The sequence below is a fragment of the Macaca thibetana genome, chromosome 2 (assembly GCF_024542745.1).
Source record: "Macaca thibetana thibetana isolate TM-01 chromosome 2, ASM2454274v1, whole genome shotgun sequence".
Lineage (NCBI taxonomy): Eukaryota > Metazoa > Chordata > Mammalia > Primates > Cercopithecidae > Macaca > Macaca thibetana.
Window position 1 is genome coordinate 100,933,851 of NC_065579.1, and position 23,941 is coordinate 100,957,791.

At 57.2% G+C, this 23,941-nt stretch overlaps 2 protein-coding genes across 3 annotated transcripts in view; one reads left to right on the plus strand and one right to left on the minus strand.

Moving 5' to 3' along the window:
• The window catches only part of TMIE (transmembrane inner ear), a 538,092-nt gene extending 521,355 nt beyond the window's left edge, over positions 1-16,737 (plus strand). The window contains exons 2-5 of one of the 2 annotated variants that reach the window (XM_050780594.1): positions 7,546-7,647; positions 11,664-11,781; positions 14,985-15,134; positions 15,438-16,737. In XM_050780594.1, coding sequence (XP_050636551.1) covers positions 7,555-7,647; positions 11,664-11,781; positions 14,985-15,134; positions 15,438-15,541 — 465 coding nt within the window. In that variant the 5' untranslated portion in view covers positions 7,546-7,554 and the 3' untranslated portion in view covers positions 15,542-16,737. Of the gene's footprint in view, positions 1-7,374; positions 7,648-11,663; positions 11,782-14,984; positions 15,135-15,437 lie in introns of those variants that run through there. The other variant, XM_050780592.1, reaches the window with a different exon arrangement.
• Positions 16,738-17,957: 1,220 nt separating this feature from the next.
• PRSS50 (serine protease 50) lies at positions 17,958-23,866 on the minus strand. The gene is made up of 6 exons (XM_050780560.1): positions 23,687-23,866; positions 23,342-23,605; positions 21,429-21,591; positions 20,073-20,356; positions 18,744-18,910; positions 17,958-18,323 (listed from the first exon to the last, which is right to left on the minus strand). Exons 1-6 carry the CDS (start codon positions 23,787-23,789, stop codon positions 18,087-18,089), a joined length of 1,218 nt encoding a protein of 405 aa, XP_050636517.1. The 5' UTR covers positions 23,790-23,866; the 3' UTR covers positions 17,958-18,086.
• Between the last annotated feature and the right edge of the window lie 75 nt (positions 23,867-23,941).

The following is a 23,941-nucleotide window of genomic DNA, read 5'->3' on the forward strand; positions in this document are numbered from 1 at the left end:
GGAAAAGTGGGAGACTTGACCCCTCCGCCCCCTAGGCACCCACGCGCATACTCAGGCTCGCCTCTCGCGCCCCGCTTCCCCTGCAAGGCTCTGAGGCCGCTGCCGCGCCACCACCTCGCCCCGCCAGTCAGTCGCTCTGCGAGCCTGTGGTGCAGCCCCGTGACCTCCCCGGTCTGCCCTGAGTCACAGAAGCCGGCACACGCGGAGCGCTGTGTGGGTTCGTGGAACTTGGAGCCGATAGAGGCCTGGGTGCCGCCCCTCTTGTGCGACCTTGGGGAAGTCCCCTTTCCTCCCCACTCCTGAGTCTGAACAGGCCTAGCAGAGCATGAAGCCGGCCGGGTGTGTTTTGTGCGAAGGGCTGAGACCTTGGAAAGGGTGACTGAAGACTGGTCTGGGACAGACTCCCCGGGAGCGGGAGGGAGCATAGTTGAAACCTGTAACAAAGAAGGACCCCGTCAGCGGCCTGGTCCCCCTCTGGCCACCAGGCTAGTCACCCACTGCTGTCAGTGGCACCCAGGTTCCAATGAGGAGAAGGCTCAGGGTCCAAGATGGCTGTGGAAAAGCAGAAAGGGTGGCCCACCAGCCCCCTACTCAGCCCCCTACTGAGGAGGTGGGAGGCATCCCCCATCCTGCCAGGCTGAAGACCCCCCCAGTGGAGGTAAATGGGGGCCTGGCGCCTGCCAACCTCATCCCCTGGCTCCCTTGGGTTATTGCCAGGTGGGAGTTTACCATGTGCCAAGCTGCCCATCACCCTAGGTTTGGAGGGTTTCCGGCCTGGGACCCTTGCCTGAGTGACTGCAGGCTGCACGACCTCACCCTCTTACCCCACCTTGCTCTCTTCCTGGGTCCCCGTCATGCAGAGCCGCCCCTTCCTGCTTCTCCATCCCTCCGCACACAGCCAAGGCCCGCCCTAGCTCTGGCCTCCCCCTTTTCAGCCTTGTTTTCTTGCCCCCTCCTGCACCCCCTGCTGCCTGAGGGGCTCCACTCCCAAAGGCCCTGCTCCTCTGGTAGAGGTGTTGCTGTGTTGGTGGGTGGGGGCTGCCACAAAGGAGGCCTCTGGTGAGTGAGGTGTCCCCTCTGGCCCTCTGGGAAAGCCTCCCCTCCCCATGCCCTCCACCCGCAGGCTCCGGACCTTGGCCCCCACCCCCCTTCACAGCCCTGATGGCCTGCAGGACTGTCTGCTGGGGCACTTGGCTCCCTGAGTCTACAGCACAGCCTGGCAGAGCCACCACCCCAGCAGGTGGAATGAACTGAGGCTTCAGGTTCTAAACAGGCCTCGGAGACTCTGTGTGCCTGTGGGGCAGTGGGAGGTAGCAGAACATTCTGGAAAGAGACCTGGTATGGGGCCTTGTGCTGCCTTCCTCTTACTGTGTGATCACAGGCAGTGTGCGGGCTCTCTGTGGCTCAGTGCCCCTGCTGGTGAAATATCTTACCTGCACCTCCTTCTCAGGTTATGTGGGACTCAGAGGAGGGGTATGGTGGGTTCAAGGGGCTCCTTCAGGGATGAGCACGGTTTAGAGGATCTATGGGTCCCCTAGAGCATGGGTATGGGCCACCAGGCATCCCTGGGGCTTGGGAGGGAGGCAAGGGCTGGAGAGAGGCCATGGCCTCAGGAGGAGCATATGGCCTCACTGCTTGTGACAGATAGGGGCAGGTGGGGCAGGGCCCTGAGCAGGACAGATCTGATCTTACGCTAGGTGTCTCTGGGCCTCACTCTCATCATCTGCACGTGCAGCTGAGGGAAGGCAGTGCTGCCTGGGCTCAAGCAGGAAGGGAAGGGCTCCCACGGCTTCCTCCCTAGAGTCCAGACTTCCTGTTCAGCCACATCTAGGGGTATGGGAAGGCTGACTGAGCTCTGGGCAGCAGGCCAGTCCTTCCCCCATTCCCTGTGTGACCTCATGGACACTGCAAGCCCAGTTTTCCTATCTGCTAAATGGGGCAAGACCTGCCCAGCCTCTCTTCCAGCTCATTCTTGGCTTGGGGTCAGGTAAGGCCTCTGGTAGTGCCCAAAGGACAGCCTCTGCTGAGTCCACCTGCCTTCAGTCCCCTGCAACACAGCCAAGGGCCCCTGGCCAATCCTACCACAGATGTGTATACACCGACCCACACTCACTGCACACAGATACAATTCCACAGTCCACATGAACCCATCTACCACTGAACCCACTGGTAAGGACTCCAAGTTGCACAACTCTAGTGGCGGCCCTAGGCACGTGTGTGCAGATCGTGTGCCCATCCGCAGGGACACAGACCTGCACACTGCTCCAGGGAACACACACGTATGTGAATGGCACCTGTGATTCTGGAGCCATCGAGATTCACACCCAGTCACACACAAAGCTGCATGCATAATGCACACGCACTCCCGTGTGCACCAGTGCCTTAGTACACAAGGCACATGCTCAAGCACACGCAGGTCTGGTGCAGGCCTGGCCAAGCCCCACAGCTATTCTGAGCTGAGCCTGGGGCCAGTGAGGTCAGGGATAGCCAACTCCCAGCAGGCCCGAGCTGCTGTGGCACAGGCCTAGGCTGCCCAGCTCCCGCCCCCACCCTAGGCTGAGTCCCTGGATCCTAGCCTAGCTTTGTGACTAGGGGGTCCCCATTTCCTACCCCCAGCTTCCCCAGAGCTAAACCTTAAGCCCTGGAGTTTCAGGCTCCAGGAGACAACATTCCACAGGGTCCTCTGGGCACTACCCCCTGCCTTGCTCACAGCTTCCAATCCAGAGGCCCTGGAGGCTGGACTGGGTCCCTACAGGAAACTCACAGGAACTAAAAATAGTACAGGAGGGAGAAGCAGGGTTCTGCAGGCCAGCATTCACAGCACCATGTATGGAGGAGACACTGTCTTCCAGGGATCAAGGCTGGAGGACTTGGAGTCCAGAGCTCCCCAACTCCAGATATGATGGGCCCAACTGATTTTGGGGTGCAGAGGGATGTGGGGGCCTCCTAAGATGAGGTCCTCCTAAGAGCAGAAACAGCACTGGACACTGGGCAGTGCCCTGGGTTGGAGGCAAAAGCTGAGTTGGAGGCCATAGTTCCTGTGTGACCATAGGCAGGGCATAAACCCTCTATGAACTTAAATTCCTTACTGAAAAGCCCTCAGAGATGTAAAGTCCCTCAAAGATGGGGGGAAAAAACCCCATGTGGTGTTAGGTACTGATTTTCATCCTCAGCTCCTGGCTCATAGCTCCCATTGCCCTTGTTACAGTCTTTGGCTATAATGTGTTGGGCCTCAGGGCAGGCCCCAGGAAACGGAATCTCTCTGACCTTCTCCTGCCCTGCTTTCGCCTGCCCCAAGCCAGGACCCTAATCTTCCTGCACCTTTCTGATTGTGAATCTTAAGATTCTCCGCAGAGAGTGTCCTGTCCTGTACTCTGGGAGGAAGGAATGCAGATGTCATGAAGCCTCCATAAACCCCAGGAGGACAGGGTTCAGAGGGCTTCCAAATGGCTGAACATGCGGAGGCTGGGTGGCATGCCCAGGAGGGTGTGGAAGCTCCACATCCCTTCCTCCATATCTCACCCTATGCATCTCTTCACCTGTATCCTTTGTAATACCCTTTACAGTAAACCAGTAAAAGTAAGTCAGTGCTTCCCTGAGTTCTGTGACCTACTCCAGCAAATGAAGCCCAAAGAGGAGGTTGTAGGAACCCCAACGTGAAGCCGCTTGGTCAGAAGTTCCAAAGGCCAGACTGGACTAGTGTCTTGGGGCTGGGTGGGTAGTCTTGGGAACTGAGGCCTCAATCTGTGGGATCTGACACTATCTCCAGGTAGATCCTATCAGAATTGAATTGGAAGGCACTCAGTTGGTGTCTGCTGCTTGGCGTTTAGGGGAAAAACCCACACATTTGATCACAGAAGACTTCTGTGTGGATGATTGTTGTGTTGGTGTACGTGCAGAGGAAAAGATACAGTTTGAGAGAGTTTTCAACTTTCAGGATGTTCACCTTAACGTGGTGTTTAATACTAGAGAATTGGAAGCAATGGAAATGTCCAACAATAGGACAGAGATCCAACAAGGTTTTTTTCTTTTCTTTTCTTTTCTTTTTTTTTTCTTTTGAGATGGAGTCTTGCTCTGTCACCCAGGCTGGAGTGCAGTGGCACGATCTCAGCTCACTGCAACCACCTCCTCCTGGGTTCAAGCAATTCTCCTGCCTCAGCCTCCCGAGTAGCTGAGACTACAGGCACGTGCTACCGGCTAATGTTTTGTATTTTTAGTACAGATGGAGTTTCACTGTGTTAGCCAGGATGGTCTCGATCTCCTGACCTCGTGATCCACCCACCTCAGCCTCCCAAAGTGCTGTGATTACAGGCGTGAGCCACCACACCTGGTCCTTGTTGAGTTTTTATACAGTGTAGTATCACACAGCCTTTAACAAGAGTGATAATAATCATAATGACTAGCATTTAATGAAGGCTTGTGATATGCTGGTGCATGATACTGAATTTTTAAAAAAATAGAGATGGCATTTTGCTATGTTGCCCAGGCTGGTCTCGAACTCCTGGGCTCAAATGATCCTCCTACCTTGGCCTCCCAAAGGTGTGAGCCACTGCACCTGGCCCATGATCCTGAATTTTATCTGTTTTACAGATGAGGGACTAAAGCTCAGAGAGGTTAAGTAGCCCACCTGAGGGTTCACAGCTGTCAGTATGCTCATGTTCCAGAAACCTTAGTGCAGTTTTAAGCTTTAATAACTTCAGAAGTTAGGACATATAAAGCTACAAATTTCCCAAAAAAATGTTTTGAAAGTTTGTTTAAATTCTCTTTATGCTACTTTAGTTTTGTGAATTTTGAATGACCTGTTTCTTTTTCTTTTCTTTTCTTTTTTTGTTTTTATTTATGTATTTATTTTTAGAGAGACAGGGGTCTCACTATATTGCTTAGGCTGGTCTCAAACTCCTGATCTCAAGCATTCCTCCCACCTCAACTTCCCAGTGTTAGGATTACAGGCATGAGCCACCACACTCAGCCGACTTAAATTTCTTTCAGTCAACTTTGACTATCTTCAGAGGCACAAAAGGAAACTTAAACTTTCAAATGGTGCTTTTTTTTTGTTTTTTGAGACAGAGTTTCACTCTTGTTGCTGCCCAGGCTGGAGTGCAATGGCACGATCTCAGCTCACCGCAACCTCTGCCTCCCAGGTTCAAGCGATTCTCCTGCCTCAGCCTCATGAGTAGCTGGGGTTACAGGCATGCGCCACCATGCCCAGCTAATTTTGTATATTTAGTAGAGATGGGGTTTCTCCCATCTGTTGGTCAGGCTGGTCTCGAACTCCTGACCTCAGGTGATCTGCCTACCTTGGCCTCCCAAGGTGCTGGGATGACAGGCATGAGCCACAGCACCTGGCTAAATGGTGTCTCTTATACATTTGTATTTTATACTTCTGAGGTTATTAAAGCTTAAAACTGCACTGAGACCCTTGGGGCACCCTGCTATTTAAGTTCAATCAGTTTGACTTTGAAGCCCGTGTGATAGTATTTGGCTGTGGTGGGGTCAAGGAGGATCTAGAGTACTTGAGTTGGTTAAAAAAAGTTCTGGGTACAAAAGTGTACCCAGTGTACAGTACACAGAAATAGTGTACAGTGAGATCTCAGCTGTGTTCAGGAGTCTGCAGAGAAGTGGAACCCATGCAGAGCAGGGGCCATCTCAGGGGACACCGGAAGATGCATGTGATTGTATTTTCTTTCAGATTTATTCACTGGGCTTGCCCTACTTCTTGATGGATGGATGAACTTTACAGAAAACAGAAATAGCTCTCCCCTTGGCTGAGCTGTGATTGGGAGCCTGTAAGCAGCAGTGCTACCTGTCCTGCTAAGGAGAGCCAGCACTCCCATATTCATTAATTCATATCATCCTCACATCAGTCCTGGGAGCCTCACCCTCCCCACTCCATGGATAAGAAACAGAAACAGAGGAGTAACGCTTTGCTCAATGCATCACTGACAGGCTCACTTAGTCCTCACCCTGTCCAGCTTCCCTGACCCCATGTCCCGAGGGTGACCTCCCTGACTGGTCAGTGTGGCTTTCCCTAGCCTGGCCTGTGAGCAGCAGCATGAGGAAGTGGGGATTGGAGTGATGTAACAAGTGATCTGGATTTTAGCAGAGTTCCTGTTTGCCTGGCCAGGGCATGCCTGGGGAGGACTGGCTGGCCCAGCCCACTCAATCCCCGGATTTTGCCTCCTGCTGTTGAGTGTTTCCTCGATGGGTCTCCTGGGCCACAGTCCTTCTCCAGCAGCTCTCGTTTTCCTGCCTGGCTGTCATCTCCAGGCCCTGACACTGGCAGGTGCCTGCAGGTGGCCCTCTGCTCCCTGCTGCAGCCTGCTGTGGTCCTTGCCCATTCATGGCATGTCCAGGCCAGAACCTCACGGGGCTCTGGAGCCACAAGGTCTCCCCGGTTCTCAGGGCAGGCCTTGCTGGGCCATCCCCAGCCTGCACAGACCTTCACCGGTGTCCCTGGTGATAAGGGTTCCAGGGGCCCAACACCTGGACTGCTTCTTCCAACACTCAGCAGCAGGACAAGAATGGAAGGAAGGAAGGAAGGAAGGAAGGAAGGAAGGAAGGAAGGAAGGAAGGAAGGAAGGAAGGAAGGGAGGGAGGGAGGGAGGGAGGGAGGGAGGGAGGGGGAGGGAGGGAGGGAGGGAGGGGGAGTCTACCAACTCCAGGCCTCCCCACTCCTCTTAAGTCTTCAGCCCCTCCCCCAGGTCTGTACATTTCCTCAGAACCTCCTTCTGTCCCTCAGTTGTCAAGGCTCAACATGGGGTCAGGGCCAGAGTGCAGTGTGGGTCAACTTCAGCATGAGGTCGGGGTCCTTGCGCTTAGACTGAAGTCAGAGTCAGCGTTCGGGCTGGGGCAGAGATTGAAAATAGTCAGAGTCAGAGTCAGAAAATAGTCTTCCAGCCCTTCCAGGGGCGGCCCACTTCTGTCCTGTGGGGCTGAAGATGCTGGCTTCTTCTGGAACTCTCCATAACACTGCCGGCTGGCAGCTCTGACCATACCATCTCCTGCTCTCCGGCTCTGGTGTCCAGGGTGACCAGAGCCGCCTCTGGGCAGGAAGCCAGGCCAGAAAGACCAGGACATCCCTGAGTGCCTGTCACCATGGCAACCTGCCCGCTCTGCCCCCTCCAAACTCAAATCCAGTATATTTTTCAAATCTAGCATGACAGAATGGGAAGGGCCTCCTAGATCAGCAGATTCCAGCCCCACCCCCTTGTCCCAGATGGAGAAACTGAGGCCCATTTGCAGAAGGGAGGGGGACCTGTTGATTAGGGACCTGGCCCCAGGCTGTCCTCCCTGCCGCCCACCCCCACCTCAGTGTCCCTGGGGGCGCGGAAGGTGGGGGCAGGGATGGGGAGCCTGCAGCCCGATCTCCCGGGAGGGGGCGGGCCCTCCACCGGAGCGATGGCGGGGGCGGGAGGCGCGGGAACCTGACACCGACGATGAATAAATGATGCTCGCTCACTACCCGTGGCCAAAGCTCGCGGCGACTGGCAGGGGCAGTGACCGGCGGCCGGCCCGTTCGTCCCTGGGCTCCGCAAGCGGCGCGGTGGCGCGAAGATGGCGGGGCAGCCGGGCGCGGGGACCCTCTGGGTGCTGGGCGGCGCCGCACTCGGGGTGTGCCTCGCGGGGGTTGCCGGGCAGCTGGTGGAGGTGAGGCCGCCGCGTGGAGGGGCTGGGGAGGCTGTCACCCTCCAGGCAGGGCGCTGGGGGAGAGGGGGCGCCTTTCTGATCCGGAGCTTGTTTGATCCCTTCCTCTTGCCCTGAGAGATCCAGTCTCCTGGGCGATGCAGCCCTGCCCCAAACCCTGCCAGGCTGTGAGAGATACTCAGCCCCACTCTTGGGGTTCCTGGTCTGATGGAAGGGCACAGTCCCCGATTTCTGGAACATTAGTCTGAACGAGGGAGACTCACTTTGACTTTAGGGATTCCCAGTCTGACTGGGGACACAGCCCTGCCCAGACTGATGGGGGATACTGGGTCCCCATCCTCCAGCCTTTGGTCTCACTAGCACAGAGGTGCACAGCCCTGGGTTTTCTGGACCTCTAGTCTGATGGAGCAGATCTAGACCCTGAATTTAGGGTCTTCTGGAGGCAACAGCCTCTATCTCCAGAGATGCTCCAGGGACCCCTGTCTAATGGAGGGGGAGATATAGCCTTAAGATAGAGATGAGGGCATTCCAAGTTGGAGAGTGGGGGCAGCAGGATGAGGAGACCCTTTACAGAGAAGCCATGTGGAGCATTAGGTCCAGAGGGGCAGGCAGGGCAGGACCCAGGGACTGGGGAGTCTGACTTGGTCCTGGTGATAACCGGGAGCTTTAGAAAGTTTCTGCTCGGGGATGAGTCAGGATGAGTTCTGGGTTGAAAGGAGGGTAAATTGGAAGCAGGCACACAGTGGGAGAGGTGGGAGGAGCTGCTGAGATAGCACAGCAGCAGGTGGAGAGGACGGCTGGGTGGTTGGACAGAGCCTGGCTGGAGCCAGGAAGGGTGGGGCCATCTGTAGCCTCTCTAACCCCCTTGTACCCCACTCCTGCTGAGCCTGAAAGGGGAGCCAACGAGGGAGCTGGCAGACCAGACCTAGAGTTCTGGATTGTGAGACCCGAAGGAGAAGGCCCAAGAGCCCGGGCAAGGGAGGAGTAGGGGATGCAGGCTGTGCAGGCAGGGGCGGACCAGAGGAGCAGGAAAACAGAAATGTAGAGGCAGTTAGAGGTGCCCAGGGAAGTCCTGAGTGGCAGGGGCTTGGGAACAGTGTGGGATGGGGAGGACAGAGCCATGAGGAGGTCGTTATTGGGGGGACACAGCCCTGAACTGGAGGGTTTGATGGGGACATAGGTACAGAGCCCTGAATCCAGATGTAGCCTGTCCCTGCTGTTGCCCAGAGGGCGTGACCACGAAGCTGGGCTAGAGTCAGGTGTCAGCTCCAGTGTCCCTGTAAGGAGAGCTATGCTGGCTTTAGCCCCATGGGGCATACTTAGGCCCCTCACAGGCTTTCCTGAGGCCTGGGTACAGAAACTGAGCTGGCCTAGGTGCAGACAGAAAGCTGGGGGCGGGGTTAAGTCAGTTCTGAGCCAAGGACCCTTCTCCCTCACCCCCAGGAACTCATCTTCTCCCAGTTCATCACAGGAAATTGCATTTGGAGGCCATCTGCCTGACATCTGCCTACAGCCTGAGCAAAGCCCTAGCTCTTCCCTCACGGAAGCAGCAGAGACATGGGCAGGGCTGGGGGCCATGTCACCACCCACCTCAGCCCTGCATGGCTCACCATCACCCTCCATCAGCCCATGAGGCCCTGAAGGAGGTGGGGGCCTCCATGCTCCAGAAATCAGACCCCAGCAGGGCCCACCATGAGGAGAAGACCGGCTGTTACCTGCTGTCGTCCACCCAAGACCCCTATCAGTGAGAGTAGGCCCAGCTCCACCCACATCAGGGCTGGGGCAAGAATGTGTAGGAAGTGAGCTGCCTTGGCTCAGAACCTGAGAACTTTGCCATGGCCCTCAGAGTCTTCCAGTCATACAACCAATCGGGCCAACACATTGGGCCTTAGAATTAGGGCAGCTGCCACCACCAAGCCCCTAACCCTAATGGCACAGACATGTCCCTGACCACACCCACATGCACGCCAACTACACGTGTGCCCAACCTCACACATGTTCCCCAACTTTATATACATGTCTGACCCCTCACATATATCCAGGGGACAGTACTGAGGAATGGTGTCATCTTGTCAATAGCTCACCCTGGCAAGGAGAAAAGAGCCTGAGAATCAGGTACCAATCCCAGACCACAGATCCTCTGGGTTACCTGGGACAGTTTGCTGATCCTCTCTTGAGTTCTGCAACCTCTGAAGGGTGGCATGCACTAGATGAAGAAGCACCTGGCTCATGACAGATGCCTAATCCATGTTTATGGACCTGGGGAAGAAGGACTGGATGGTCGAACTGCAGGTTGCCTTTCTTCTCAGAAAACCAGAAGGGACTACTCGTGTCTGTCCTTATTTGGTAATCAGGGGACAACATCTCGTTCATATGCCCCAGGGCTCTCTCTCCCTCAGAGGACAGACCCCTCTCCCTACCCCTCAGCCACACTAAATGACAGACATGGGGTCATATCCATCTCTGGTCAGGGACAGATCTACTCAAATTCCACTCTGTGGGTCTATGTCCCTTCAGACCTAGGGAGGACCGTGTCCCCTAGACACTCAGGGCAGGACCATGTCCCTGAGACACCCAGGGCAGGGCCATGTCCCCTAGATACCCAGGGCAGGACCATGTCCCTAGATACCCAGGGTGAACCATGTCCCCTAGACACCCAGGGCCAGGGCCATGTCCCCTAGACACCCAGGGCAGAATCATGTCCCCTAGACACCCAGGGCAGAATCATGTCCCCTAGACACCTAGGTCAGGACTATGTCCCCTAGACACCCAGGGCAGGACCATGTCCCCTAGACACCCAGGGTGAAGCATGTACCTAGACACCCAGGGCCAGGACCATGTCCCCTAGACACCCAGGGCAGGACCATGTCCCCTAGACACCCAGGGCCAGGATCATGTCCCCTAGACACCCAGGGCAGGGCCATGTCCCCTAGACACCCAGGGCAGAATCATGTCCCCTAGACACCCAGGGTGAAGCATGTACCTAGACACCCAGGGCCAGGATCATGTCCCCTAGACACCCAGGGCAGAACCATGTCCCCTAGACACCCAGGGCAGAACCATGTCCCCTAGACACCCAGGGTGAACCATGTCCCCTAGACACCCAGGGCCAGGATCATGTCCCCTAGACACCCAGGGTGAAGCATGTACCTAGACACCCAGGGCCAGGATCATGTCCCCTAGACAGCCAGGAGCAGGGTTGTCTCCCCTCAGACCTGGGCAAAACTCTGTCCCCTAGACACCCAGGAGCAGGGCTGTGTCCTCTCAGACCTGGGGCAAGACTGTGTCCTCTAGACCCTGGGGCAGTGTCCTATCCCTTCAGTCCCCCAGGGCAGGGTCACATCCCCCTGGAAAGTGGGAGTGTCTGGCTGTGCTCTATTCAGGCTTGCTACAGCCACGATTCTGCCTTTTGGCCTCCAGGTGTCGCCGCAGCACTGCAGGCCTTTTATTTATTCAGTGCCTGTCCCGTGGACACTCTGGCAGCCTTCTATTCAGAGAGTGACTCCTAGTAGGGTAGGCGACCAAAGGAGGCCGCCTGGCAGGGGTCCAGGCCAGCTGGCAGAACGATGAGGCCCTGACTCCTAGCTCCACACCTCACCCTCAATGGGGAGATGTGAGAGCAAAGCCAGTCAACCAGCACCCCCCAGGCCTTACCTTGTCTCTGGCCTTGGTCCTGAGACCCCATCTGCTTGGGTGGAGCCCAGGACTGGAGTAGGAGGGTGTGTTCGTAGGGGTCTTAAACCTGGCCAGGACAAGCCATCCATGTTTGCTCCTCCAGGCCTTGGTTTCCCCAAGCATCAACCACCCTCCCACTTCAAATCCCTGGCTCTGCTCAGTTCTCTTGCTCTAAATCTGAAACTTTCCTAGGTCTAGGGTGTTGGTAGTGCATGCTTAAGAGAGTTGATTCTAGGAGATTCTGATATGCTTGGGCTGAGTGTTTGCAGAGACCTGGGCCCTTCTCAGCAGGTTCCAGCCAGCTGGCCTCTGCCTAACTCACTCCCCTCTCTCCTGACCCACAGCCCAGCACGGCCCCGCCCAAGCCCAAGCCGCCCCCGCTGACCAAGGAGACAGTGGTGTTCTGGGACATGCGCCTGTGGCACGTGGTGGGCATCTTTTCACTGTTCGTGTTGTCCATCAGTGAGTAGCTGTTCCCTTCCCTCTCCGCCACACTGCAGTGGGAACGCAGCACTGCCTGCCCCCCAGAGGGCTCGGAGCAGCAATTCCGGGCAGTGCAAGTAGGCCAGGCACCCACAGGAGACCCACAGTGGTTTCTGGCACCTCCTGTTCCTCACAAACTCCCTGTGGAGGGCTGACAGGCCGGTGGTGACCTGAAGTGTTCTGCCGGACCCAGGGAGGTAGCCACATGGCAATTACGGTAATTACAGGGAACTCCACTGAACTGAGGACTAGGACGAGGACGTGTCATTTTTCCCTATGGCTGGCCTCCTGATGCTTTTCCTGCAGTTTGGCCAGCTTAAAGGCCCACACCCAGGGGCCCCAACAAAGCCATCCTCCACTAGAGGCTCCCCAGACGCCCAGCAGATGTGGCTCCCAGGCTTCGATCCCTGCCTTGTCAAATACCATTTTCCGGGAATGACTCACACCCGCCTCAATTAAAAGCAGGAAACCCATTCCTCTCCTGGGCTCTGGGAGCTTCTTGATGCAAAGTCACAGCAGAAATGGGCTTGGCCTGCTCCCCTTAGCCCTCCCTTCAGGGTGGAGGTCTGGAGGTGGGGAAGGGGACAGAAAGGCACAGGAGACAGAGGCTGAGTGGGGAGGCTGCCATGGCACAAAACAGTCTGACAGAGGTTCCCACGAGGCAAAAGCAGAGCGTGGGGGAATGCAGGCAGTAAAGGGAGAAGCAGCCTGCTCCCCTGCAAAGGCGTCACAGAGGAGGGTCCTCTGCGCTGCAGACCGGTGGGCGGGTGGATGGGGTTTTGCAGGAGGGGAGGCTGGAAAGGCATTCTGGGCAGAGGGAATACTGTAAGCAGAGACTGGAGGAGATGCAGCCTCGTGCAGGGTCTCAAATGACCCCAACTGGACATTTGCTGAGTGCAACCTGGGTGGGGAGTCGAAAGCTGCACTTAGTCCCAGCCGAAGCTGTCCCGGGATGGGGAGCCCCAGAGAGCTGGGTGGTCGACAGAGAGCCCACCCAGATGTGAGGGGCTCCAAGGAACACATGACATCTGATTTGCATGTGCTTCTCCTGGCACCAGAAGTGCCATCCCAAGAGAAAATATCTGCCCTGCAGAAAATTCCTGCCCCCCATCTGAGCAAGAGCCTGTGCTTTGTTCCCAGCCGAGGCTGAAAACCAGTTAGGCATCTTCATGGAGGCCCCACTGGTGTGCCTGCAACCTCAGCCAGGTGTCCAGAGAGGGAAACAGCCCGCTGCAGGGCTGGGAGGTCATCTGCCCTACAGGAGCCACAGGCACAGCCTAGGACGCAGGTCTAGGGAGCAGCGGGGAGAGCACTGTGGGCCTCAAGACACAACAAAGGTGCCTGGGGCCACATGAGAAAATTGCAGTGTCAGACCCCAGGTAGCACTCGGACATCAACCACACAGACCATCTCTAACCCCATTTCCTAGAAAGGGTAAGGGATAGTCCCAAGACGCCTGAGCAGCAGGCAGCACTTGTTACCTTCCATTGCCGGATCTAGGCAGTGGGGATAACACAGCTCCCTCTCCTGGGGGGAAACGTTTTTCCTGCTTCCCAGTCTGCTTGGGCCTACGTGGTGAGGCTGTTATTGGAGCATCGCCCTCAAAGCCCTGCAGGAAAAGGGGATGGGGCTAGATGGGGTGCCCCTGGAGGTCTCCTCCAGACCCAGGGACTTATATCCCAAGCCTCTGCCTGGGCCCTGGAACTTGACCCAAAGCTCTTTGTGTCTCGCTTCTTTGAAAAGAAGCGACCAGGCCAGGCTGTGTGGGGCAGGCCTGAAGTAAGAGGCGGTGTTTGAGCCCTGCTCTGGCTGCCATCAGCTGCCCACTGAGTGCCTTCGGAAGCCCCAGCCTCCCAGGGCCTAGGACCAGCTTGCATGGAGCCTGAGTGGGCATGGTCCCAAGGAGGTTCCTGGTGGGTGGCTAGAAGAGGTGGCCTAAGCCAAAAGCGTTAGGATTGGGTACCAGCTTTGGGTCTTAGGCATGGACACAGGTTCTGGAGAAATCCAGGACCCAGCTTCTTGGATAAGACCTGCTGTCTACTCAGGTCCACCCCCGGACAGTCAGATCTACAGCTGGGGTCCTTGTGTAGCACCCTCCTCCAAGTGTATGCCTGGATGCTGTTGGCTCCCCAGTTCATTCACTCTAGAGTCCAGTCCTGTTCCCAGAAGCAAAGGCTTTGAGATCATCCCATTCATTCATTCATTGATTTTTTTTTTCTTTTATTCTGAGCCTGGGTGAGACCTAGTGGGACCACAGTATTTGTCTGAAGGGATTCTGCCTTGGTTGCATAAAATGACCCCAGAAGGTACTCCAGTCTGGACTACATAGATCTGATCCATATTCCCCAAAATAGACCTGGCTTATCCTCCTTGGGCCTTTCTGCCCCCAGGAGTCTGCCAGGAACTTATGTCTGGTCATCTGATTTATAATAGGAACCAGCTCCATCCCCTCCCCTAGGACTGGGGCCAAGGTGGTCAGGCTGTGGGGGCCTTAGAAAAATAAACTCAGTGCAGCCAGGTCCTGGCAACCCTGACCTGCCCTGCCCATCACTAGACAGGCCAGCTCCATGCCCTGGACCAACTGGCGTGGGTGCAGCTGCCCTCAGCCGGAAAACCACTCCTGAAATAACTCTGTCTGAGGTGAACGCCCCAGGGCAGGGTCTGTGCCCTCTCATGGGCTCCCGCCCTAGCCAGGGAGAGCCCAGGGATGTCCTGGGAGGCTGAGGAGGACACGCAGAGCCACGTCCTCTCATGACTGAAGCAGCTTTGGCCCAGCTCTCAGTGGCATGGGGAGGAGAAGCTAAGTTGCACACCCAGAGGCCTGGATTGGAAGTGCTGGATGGCCCCCAGGAAGCTATGGCTTAAGTCATGGTACAGACCTCTGCCTTACCCTCCAGTGACTCTCAGTCTAGTCAGAAAGACCCTCAAGACCAGGACTGGTGACATAATTTAGCCAGGGGCCCTTCCAAGCATGGGGGCCTGTGCGGCTCCATGAAGTCAGCCCTGCTTAGGAAAGCCACCTTGGTCATCACAGGGGTCTTGTCAAGATGCTGAGCCTCCTGCCAGAGTTTGGTGGGTGAGACACATGTGGGTGGATGGGGGCGGGCCTGAAGGCAGGTGGGTGCCATTCCTGGGGTGTCTGAACCCCAGCCCCAGCCAAGCCTGCTCTGTCCTCCCTACAGTCATCACCCTGTGCTGTGTCTTCAACTGTCGTGTGCCACGGACCCGGAAGGAGATTGAAGCCCGGTACCTGCAGCGAAAGGCAGCCAAGATGTACACAGACAAGCTGGAGACTGTGCCACCCCTCAATGAGCTCACAGAAGTCCCAGGAGGTGAGCTGGCCCTGGCTCGAACCCTGCTATGCCAGCCAGTTCCTCAGTCCTGCTGCCTGGAGTCACCCTGTTCCTCCACTCCAACCACAGCATGTTCAGGGAGGGGCCCCAACCTTGCCCCTGGAGACCAGAGCACAGAAATTGGTTGGCATGAGGCAAATAGAACGATGAGCCTATTCCCCGGTAGGAAGAAGGAAGGAAAAGGCAGGGTGTAGGAGGTTCTGGGGCCCTTCCCCTCGGGACAGTCAGACCCCAGGACCTTGTCTCACCACCATCACATGGTCTCTTTCCCCTGCCCCACAGAGGATAAGAAGAAGAAGAAGAAGAAGGACAGTGTGGACACAGTGGCCATCAAGGTAGAGGAGGATGAGAAGAATGAGGCCAAGAAGAAGAAAGGAGAGAAATGAAGACATCCTGGACAGCTTGGGCAGCAGGCCCTGGAGCTCAAGCCGTGGCCAGCGTCCAGGAATGTTGGACTCTGAGCTCATTTGGGGACCACAGAGGCTGTGGTCATAGAGGGAAGCTGAGGCCCATGGCTACATCTTCATGGCCCCTCAGGGGCAGGAACCAGACAATCTAGTAGGTGTCCTGCCCCCCAGCCCAGACTTGGCTCCTTTCGCCCCATCCACATGGGTACTGCCTCGGCAGAGGTGGTATGGTGCCACTGTCCCTCTGGAGATACACTGCTCTCCCCACCCAGACCTGCCTCTCTCCCACCCTTTCTGCCAGGGATGGCGGTGACTGTGAAGGAGTAACAGGATAAGGGGTTACTTTAGCTACCCTTTCTGGCGTGAAATGGCTGAAGTGCATGGGTCAGGGTGTGAGGCCACACCCAGACTGGCCATGAGGAGGCAGAGAGGGTCACTGGGGGACATTGTGGCAGCAGGAGGGACTCTGTCTGGCCAGGAAGGAGCCCCGATGGTGAGGAGACTTCCGCAAGCCTGGCAGGGATCCAGCTCAAGGGAGTGAGTAGAGGTGGCTTGAGAAATGGAACCCCCAGCCCAGCAGACACCATGCTCAAGGCAATGGGAGACCGTCATTTCACACGTTGTGATGTAGCTGAGGCTGCTGCCAGGCCCGGCATGAGGCCCAGAGGCTCGAGCTCGGGGCTGTGGGCTGCAGGGCTGGGTCAGGGGTACACAGAGCTAAGGTCGGTGGGCTAGAGGGTGCAGGAAAGAAAGCTGGGGTCTGGGCCCCTCCTGGGAATCAGATTATATTTAAGAAGCCAAGGGGGACCTCGGGCTGTTCTGGCGGCCCCTTCTATGCCCAGCTGTTCTGGGAGGTCCCAGGGCCCTGGGAGATCACAGCAGTGCCTTCCACCTGCTGACCATAACAGTGCCAGCTTCTTTGCAGCTTCCTCTTCTACTATTTCCCACTATGGGCACCTAAAAGAAGCATCTCTGACCAGAAAACAAAGGCCCAAATAGCACCTGGGGGAGGGAAGATGCACAGAGGTGCTTCCAGATGGCATCGAACAGACTAAGGCTCTGAAACCTAGGCCTGAACACTAAGGTCTCGAGACACCAGAGGTTCCTGAGCCAGGGGAGCCTGCTGGAAAAGCAGCCTGCAGAGATTTGTGAATAAAGCTGAGTGCCTTCTCAGAGCCAGGCCTAGAAAACGGCCTCCTGAGATGACCCCTCAGGATGCGCTATTCCTGGGGCATTTATGTGGAGGGTGATGAGCAGTCAATGATAGATGGCTCAGACCAGGCTAAAGCCCCCTCCCTGACCCTTCTCCCAGCCTGAATTAGGATGAGATAGAGGGAGAAATGGGAGCCAAGAGGCTGAGGGGCAGCTGCAGTCACCTGGGCCCACCCCGGAGGCAGGCACAGGACTCGGGAGGGACACCGCCAGCTCTCTGGGTGCTGAGTTCACAAGGCTGCGTTCATGACTTTCAATAGACCTGTGATGGTCTGTGCCCAGTGCTGGGGACACAGAAGAGTCAAACCTGGCTCCTGACCTGGACCTGGATCATCATTGTACAGGGAGGACAGTGATCCAGGCTGATGAGGAAAGCATATATATAACATGGGGTCTTAGGAGCAGTGAGGGGCAGAGTGATGGCAAAAGGCCCCGCTATGGAAGCTGAGGACTCTGACACCAGATGGAGGCAGTTGACTGACCTCTGCCCTTGGAGTCCAACCCATGGGCTTCTCATACCTAGGGGTGACAAAGGCCATTCTATTTATGCAGAATTTTCCTGTGTGACCAGGCAGCAGAAGTCCAGAGGGGTAGGGGCCACTCAGGGTCACACAAAGCAGCAGTTGCTGAAGACTGGGTGAAGTCCAGGCCTGGGCTCCGCCTGCCCTCCCCCTGACATGGAGCCACCACGAGCCTTTTATGGGCAGGCCTGGCTGCTGAGGGTTGGAATAACGTCTGACTCCACTGTCTCCAGACAGGGGACGGGGATAAAGGGTCAAAGTTCACTATGGCTCTTTGGGGCAATGAAAGGCTATATTCTAGCCTCCTGTCAGAAATCAGCCAAAGTTAAGGAAAGCCTGACTCCCACAGTTATCCTAGAAAGAGCACCCACTTTCCAGCCCAGACAGCTGCACCCCAGCTGGGTCCTGGCAGCCCCAGCTTCAGCCTGGGCGGTATATTCCAGGGCCCTCGATCATCTGACCCTAATATTACCCCTTCACACCCCCTCCACCTTCTGTGGGAGCCACCCCAAACCTTTGAATGGGGGCAGATCCTGGAGGCTCTGCAATTTTCGTGTAAACTGCCTGGAGTTCCCCACCTCATCCTCATCTGGTTCACCTGTGGACTCCCACAACAGCAGGTCCAGGAAAGGCAGGGCCTCCAAGGCCGAGGAATAAGGAGGCATGGAAAAGAGTAATGTTTAATTGAGTACCTGATCTCCACCCTGACTCTCAGGGCTGTGAGAGCTGCACCCGCAGCAACCTGGGCACGGAGGCAAAGGGGGCCCACAAGTGAGGGAGGGCACACGGAGTCAGAGGGCAGCAAGGAGGCTGAGGGGCAGTGGGAGTGCCAGGAGCAGGGCCCTCGATGGGGCTGGCAGGGCCAGGGCCTGCCCGCTGAGGCAGTCCCAGATCCAGTTTTGGTAGGAGGCGATGTGTAGGTAGATGGGCGGGGCCTCGCTCTTCTGGCAGCCTGCGCCCCAGCTCACCAATCCCACCAGGTACCACGTGCCCTCCATGGAGCAGACCAAGGGCTCTCCAGTTAGCTCCTGCGGGAAGGGTTGGGGGAGTAAGGGTCAGGGAGGCCAGGTGAGGCCAGAGACATGACCCAGCTCCAGGACAGGCAGGATGTCCTCACACCACACCTCCACAGTCCCCCAGTGCCAACATAGGTGAGAAGTGCTCCAGACCCAGGAGACCTTCCTCAAAGAGTTTCATCCCCTACCTCTTAACACCCACCTTCCAGCTCCCCACGGACCCCCTACTCCTCCCACCTCTAACCGCCATCCCCGTTCCCAGCCCCCATCTGTTTCCTCCCAGTCTCCCCCCACATCCTCCATCCCCACACCCCTGAGTTCTGCCCATCCCTTTCCCTTCCCTTACCCATCCTCCACCCCTCCCCTCTCCCTCCCCAGATGCCTCTCCCCCAGGTGCCCCTGAAGGCGAGTGAGCGAGGAGAGGCCGCTCACATAGCAGAACTGCTCCCTGCGGGTGTCCTCCGCACATATCATCTGGGACTTGATGATCCGAACCAGACTGGGGATTTTGGTGAAGTTGTGGTAGAAGTTGTCACAATCCTTGTTGTTCAGGATGATAACTTCCTTCTCCTGAATTGTCCGGAACTGAGGCCACATACCTGTGGGACAGGGCCCCGTTTAGGCGCGGCCACTCACTGCTGCCCGCTGCCGCCAGCCTCGCCTCGTCCTCTCTCCACTCTTCCCCAGTCCCACCTTTTCTGCTTTAGCCATGCACCCCCACCCTTGTTCTAGCCCGTACCCATCTAGGGCCCTCAACACAGAGTCCCTGGGGCAGGCTGCCTCCAGCTCAGCCTTGCTGGGCCTGCTCTGGCTTCCTGCAGAGCCCAGGCCACTGGGACCCTTCACACTCCCTCCACCACACTCGGCCGCTTGGTTTTTGCCCCTCCTTCCATCCTGAGGGCCTGCCAAGTCTCTCAGGGACCAAACCTTCCTTCTCTTCAAGCATCCCTTCCTCCACAGGCCTCTTCCCTGCTGAGCCATCCCAGACCCCTCCATGGAGCCCAGGCACTGCTTCCTCCTGCCTCTCTGACTAGTGTGTCCCTGTCCCTGGCTTAAGCTCCTGGGAGACAGGAGACAGGCCACAGCAGGATGACAAAGTCACCCCCAGGTCCTCCCACATGGGCTGAAGCCCCCGTGGGCTGTTTTGAGAGTAAGTTGGTTCCTTGAGGCCACAGGGAAGGACATCTCTCTTATGGGTTGGGGACCCCCTGAAGGAAGTGGACAGTTCTAGGGTCCCCTGGATGTCCCTGAGAGGACACACCTGCTCTCTGGGCCTTGCTCCTCAATTGGGACGACAAGGAGTTGAGGCCCACTGAGGGGAGCGGAAACTATGAGCTCCAGGTGCAGACCGCCCCGAGCCGGCCATGTGAGCCTTCTGGGCAGCATTTTACAGCACGGAAGACTGCTCCCCCCACCTCAGGTACTCTGCTGCAAGCTGCCGATGCCTGGGCAGCAGGTGTGGACTGTGAGGTATTACTTTGTGCCTCTCTGCCTTCAAGGAAGTTCTGTTTACGTGCCCTGGCCTGGCTCAGGATTCAAAGGCAATCACGGTCCCCTGAGGCTAGAGCAACAGTGAGGTGTTCCCTGTGAGATCCTCAAGGGAAGGGAGACCTCAGAGATGAGAGCCTGGCAGGAAGGTCCCGGGAGTGGCGGGCTCCCTGGGGAAGGCACCTCAGAAACTTCCATCTGTGGTGGCACCCTGGCCTGCAACCACGTCCTTTCTCACAGCACCCGCCCTGGTCTGGGGCGGCTTTGACTCACCATCAGCCTTGGAAAGTCCCCAGCCCGTCACAGTGCAGAGGGAATGGTCCTTCACCACATAGTCCGTGCCAGGCAGGCAGATGGGCCGCACGTACTTGCTGTACTTGAGTGCCTGCTTGAGCTTGAGGAGGCCGATGTCGTTGGCGTGGCCCACCCAGGACCAGAACCTCTGGGCCCGGTACTTGCTGTGCACGATGACCTGGAGCACCAGGACGTCGGAGGCGGTCTGCGTCATCTGGTCAATCCACGGACTGCCCACCCTCACTGAGTAGATAACATCACGCCTGGGGGGCCATGAAGGGAGGCCACGATCAGCTCCAGGACCCCTGCCCCAGCCTCCGGCCCTAGGCCTTCCCCCACTCTGCTGCCCCCCGAGAAGATCCAGGCAGGGCCACCCACCCACTTCAAGCCCCCTGAGCCTACTCCTCACCACAGACGTGAACAGGGCCCTGCACACTCACTGTGTGATCCAGTCCTCACGACCCTTCACTTTATGGAGGGGGAAACTGAGGCTCAGAGAAGCCCAATGAAGCACTCAGGACTGCATAGCTAGGAGGCAGTGGAAGGGATGTGGACCCAGTTTTCTCTGGTTCCAAACTCTACTCTCAGTCTATAGCACGGACTCTTTCACCCCATGCTGTGCCCTGGAGGGGGCAATTCCACTCTTTCCAGCTCCATGGAATGCACCATGGCCTGGCTTTCTAGCTGCGCACCCTTGGGGTACCCCTTGGAGTCCGTATGTTGGCCCTTAGGCCTGGAACACACTTCACTGGTCAGTTCTCACAGCCAGCACTCCTGGCCCCAAAACATGAGAACACGCCCTCTTTTGTCCCCACACCAACCAGGCACCCTTGTGAGTATCCGTCTTCCTTTCTGTCTCCCCCACCAAGCTGGGAGGAATGATCTATCCCTCCTCTGCCCTCAGTGCCCGGGTCAGGGCCTTGCTCAAAGAAGTGTCAGAGACGGTTGATTGAAGGGAAGAAAGAGGATGTGTGTGCAAAGAGGGTGAAATGAAATAACTAGGAGCTTCTTCTCATGGAGAGAAGGCATGAGGCTAGACAAATGGCTTCTGAGCTTCCATTTCCCATCTGCGGAATGACTGCACGGGACTGAGAGGCCAGGCGAGGCGAGCAAAGGGTGGGACACTCAAAAGACTGGAGCCCTGAAGGAATTTTCAGGACTTAGCCTCCACCTGTTTGGAGCCCAGGTAAGGCAGGGGCTGGGATTGTGGGGCTCTGCAGAGTGCAGAGCTGCCACTACTGCCACTGCCACCAGAACAGCTGGCAGGGAGGAGGTGACTGGGCCCGCAGCAGCTCCAAATGCCTCTCCACCCACCCCGATTCGACCTCGACTTACCGGGTCAGGCAGTGGGCCACAGTCACCACCCACTGGGAGGCAATGATGGTGCCCGCACAGATGTGTGTGCCATTGGCCTGCACGCTGACCATCCAGGGCCACCGTCGAGCCATGGCTTCTGGGTCCCTGAGGGTGAGGTCCTGCTCGTAGGAAAAGCCACAGGCTGAGGAGGAAGGTGAGAGCTTGATGAGGGATGGATCTTTCCCTGTCCCTCCCCTTCCCCAGCCTGACCCCCTGCCTCTCCAACCACTGGCCTGCACCCATCCAGGGGTGCTCCCTTTTCACCTGTCACCATGGAATGATGCTGTCCACATGTGGACTAGGGTCTCATGCCTCAGAAGGGCCCAAGCACTGCCCAGATATCTCTCTCCCTGTTCCCGCAGCCCGGGCCCTAGAGCATCCCCAGCTGACCAGCCTAGTGCACCACTGGCCCTTCTGCCGTCCCCAACACACTCTTAGCTCTAATCAGATCCTTCACTAACCTGTTCCTATTTCCACCTGGTTCCACCCTCACCATGTCCCTTACTTTAGCCAAAGCAGAGCTCTCTCCCTCCTCTGGGAACCCCTTTCTGTGGTTCAGTGAGAGGAAAGTGGATGCCCCAACAGAAAAATGGGCATAGCCCAAGGAGGAAATCCCAGCAGCCAATGACCACAGAAGCTGCTCCGCCCTTAGTCTGCAAGGAAATGCAGACTGCTTCTCCTTCTTCTTCTTCTTCTTTCCTCTTCTCTCTTCTTTCCTCTTCCTCCTCCTCTGATGAGGTCTTGCTCTGTCACCCAGGCTGGAGTGCAGTGGTATGATCATTGTTCGCTGTAACCTCAAACTCCTAGGCTCAAATGATCTTCCTACCTCAGCCTCCTGAACAGCTGGGACTACAGGCACACACCACCACACCCAGCTAATTTTTTTATTTTTTAATTTTTTGGAGAGATAGAGTCCCACTATGTTGCCCAGGCTGGTCTCAAACTCCTGACCTCAAGTGATCTTACTGCCTCAGCCTCCAAAAGCACTGGGATTACAGGCATGGCCCACTACCTCCAGTCTGGAAATGCAGATTTCAATCACAATGAGATTCTGCTCTGTACCCCCTGCCTGGCAAAAACGCAACATCGGTGACAGCGAGTGTCAGTGAGGATTATCACCCAGAACGCCTACCCACGGCAGCGGGAGCGCTCATTGCTGCAGCCGCTTTGGAAAACAGTTTTTCTAGATTGAAGATGCACATATCCAACATCCCAGGAGTCCCACTCCTAGTGTTTTCCAAATGGATTCGTGGATTGTAAACGTAAGTGGGCCGTGACCAGCCTTTTTAAAGGATACCATAGGCAAGAAAATGTCAGCATGCACAGCACAGGGTACCGTAAGTCCTGTTTGGTCGACTTTCTGTGGCAGTTAAATGCTATGTGCTGAGTCCCAAAATAATAAGCCTTTCTTACGTGGGTCTCTGAAAGCCACTGGGCAAGAGAACATCTTACGTGTGCGCCTTGGAGACACCACAAGGCGGCTCACACAGCCTGGCCCTGAAAGCTGTGCTGGAGATCCTGGAAATCCCTGGCTGGGAGCCTGGGTCAGAGGCATGATGGGTCAGGGCCTGGAGCAGGGTGAGAGGCCACCTGCCCCACAGCCAGCTCAGACGGGGCGGGAACACACAGCGGGCCCCAGGCCCCTCTGAATTTCCAGCCCCCTACCTCAGCAGGAGGGGAGGCCCGTGAGGACAAGACACCCAGAGCTCTGGGCCTCCAGACAGGACCAGGCCTGGCCCACAGGTGTTTAGTGCTCAGCGAATACCTGTAGAAGGAGGCGCTCCTCTATCCTGCTCCCCCCGTCCCCCGTCCCTTCTGCTCCCCTAGCCCCAGTCAAGGTCCTTAAGACTCCTCTGTCACCCTCCTTGCCCCACGGAGTCTACGGTACTCACAGTGGTATGGGTCGACTTTGCCTTCAGAAACTGGGGATTGGGTCGCTATGGTGGTCGAGAGCAGTGTCTGGGTGGTCGAGAGCAGTGTCTGGGTGGTCGAGGGCAGTGTCTGGGTGGTCGAGGGCAGTGTCTGGGTGGTCGGGGCCTGCTGGGGAAGGCGAGGCCAGCCGGAAGGGCAGGTGGCCTTGGGGGCACAGCGGGTGCTCTGGTTGGCGGGATCGGCAGTGGACAGCGCCCCCGGGGCTTCCCCTGCGCCCCAGCAACCTGCGGAGGACGCCGAGAGGATTAGAGGTGGAAGGCGAGGGCCATGTTGGGCGGGTGGGGTAGGCATCGGGAAGGACTCACCCGCAGGCTTCAGCAGCAGCAGCAGCAGGAGGGAACCAGCGCGGGAGGGGGCAGACCTCCGGGGGCGCTGCCCGCAGGCCGGGCTCTGGAACCAGGGACCCATCCCAGGGTAGCAGCCGACTGCGTCTCTCTGGAAGGCACTCCCAGTGCCGCCCCCACGACGGCGCCCCCTGTTGACCGCATGCCGCGGCCTCTGGTGAGCTGGGTAGGGATGCTCCTAGTGCCCCGCCTGCTTGGCGCCCCCCAGGGGCCACC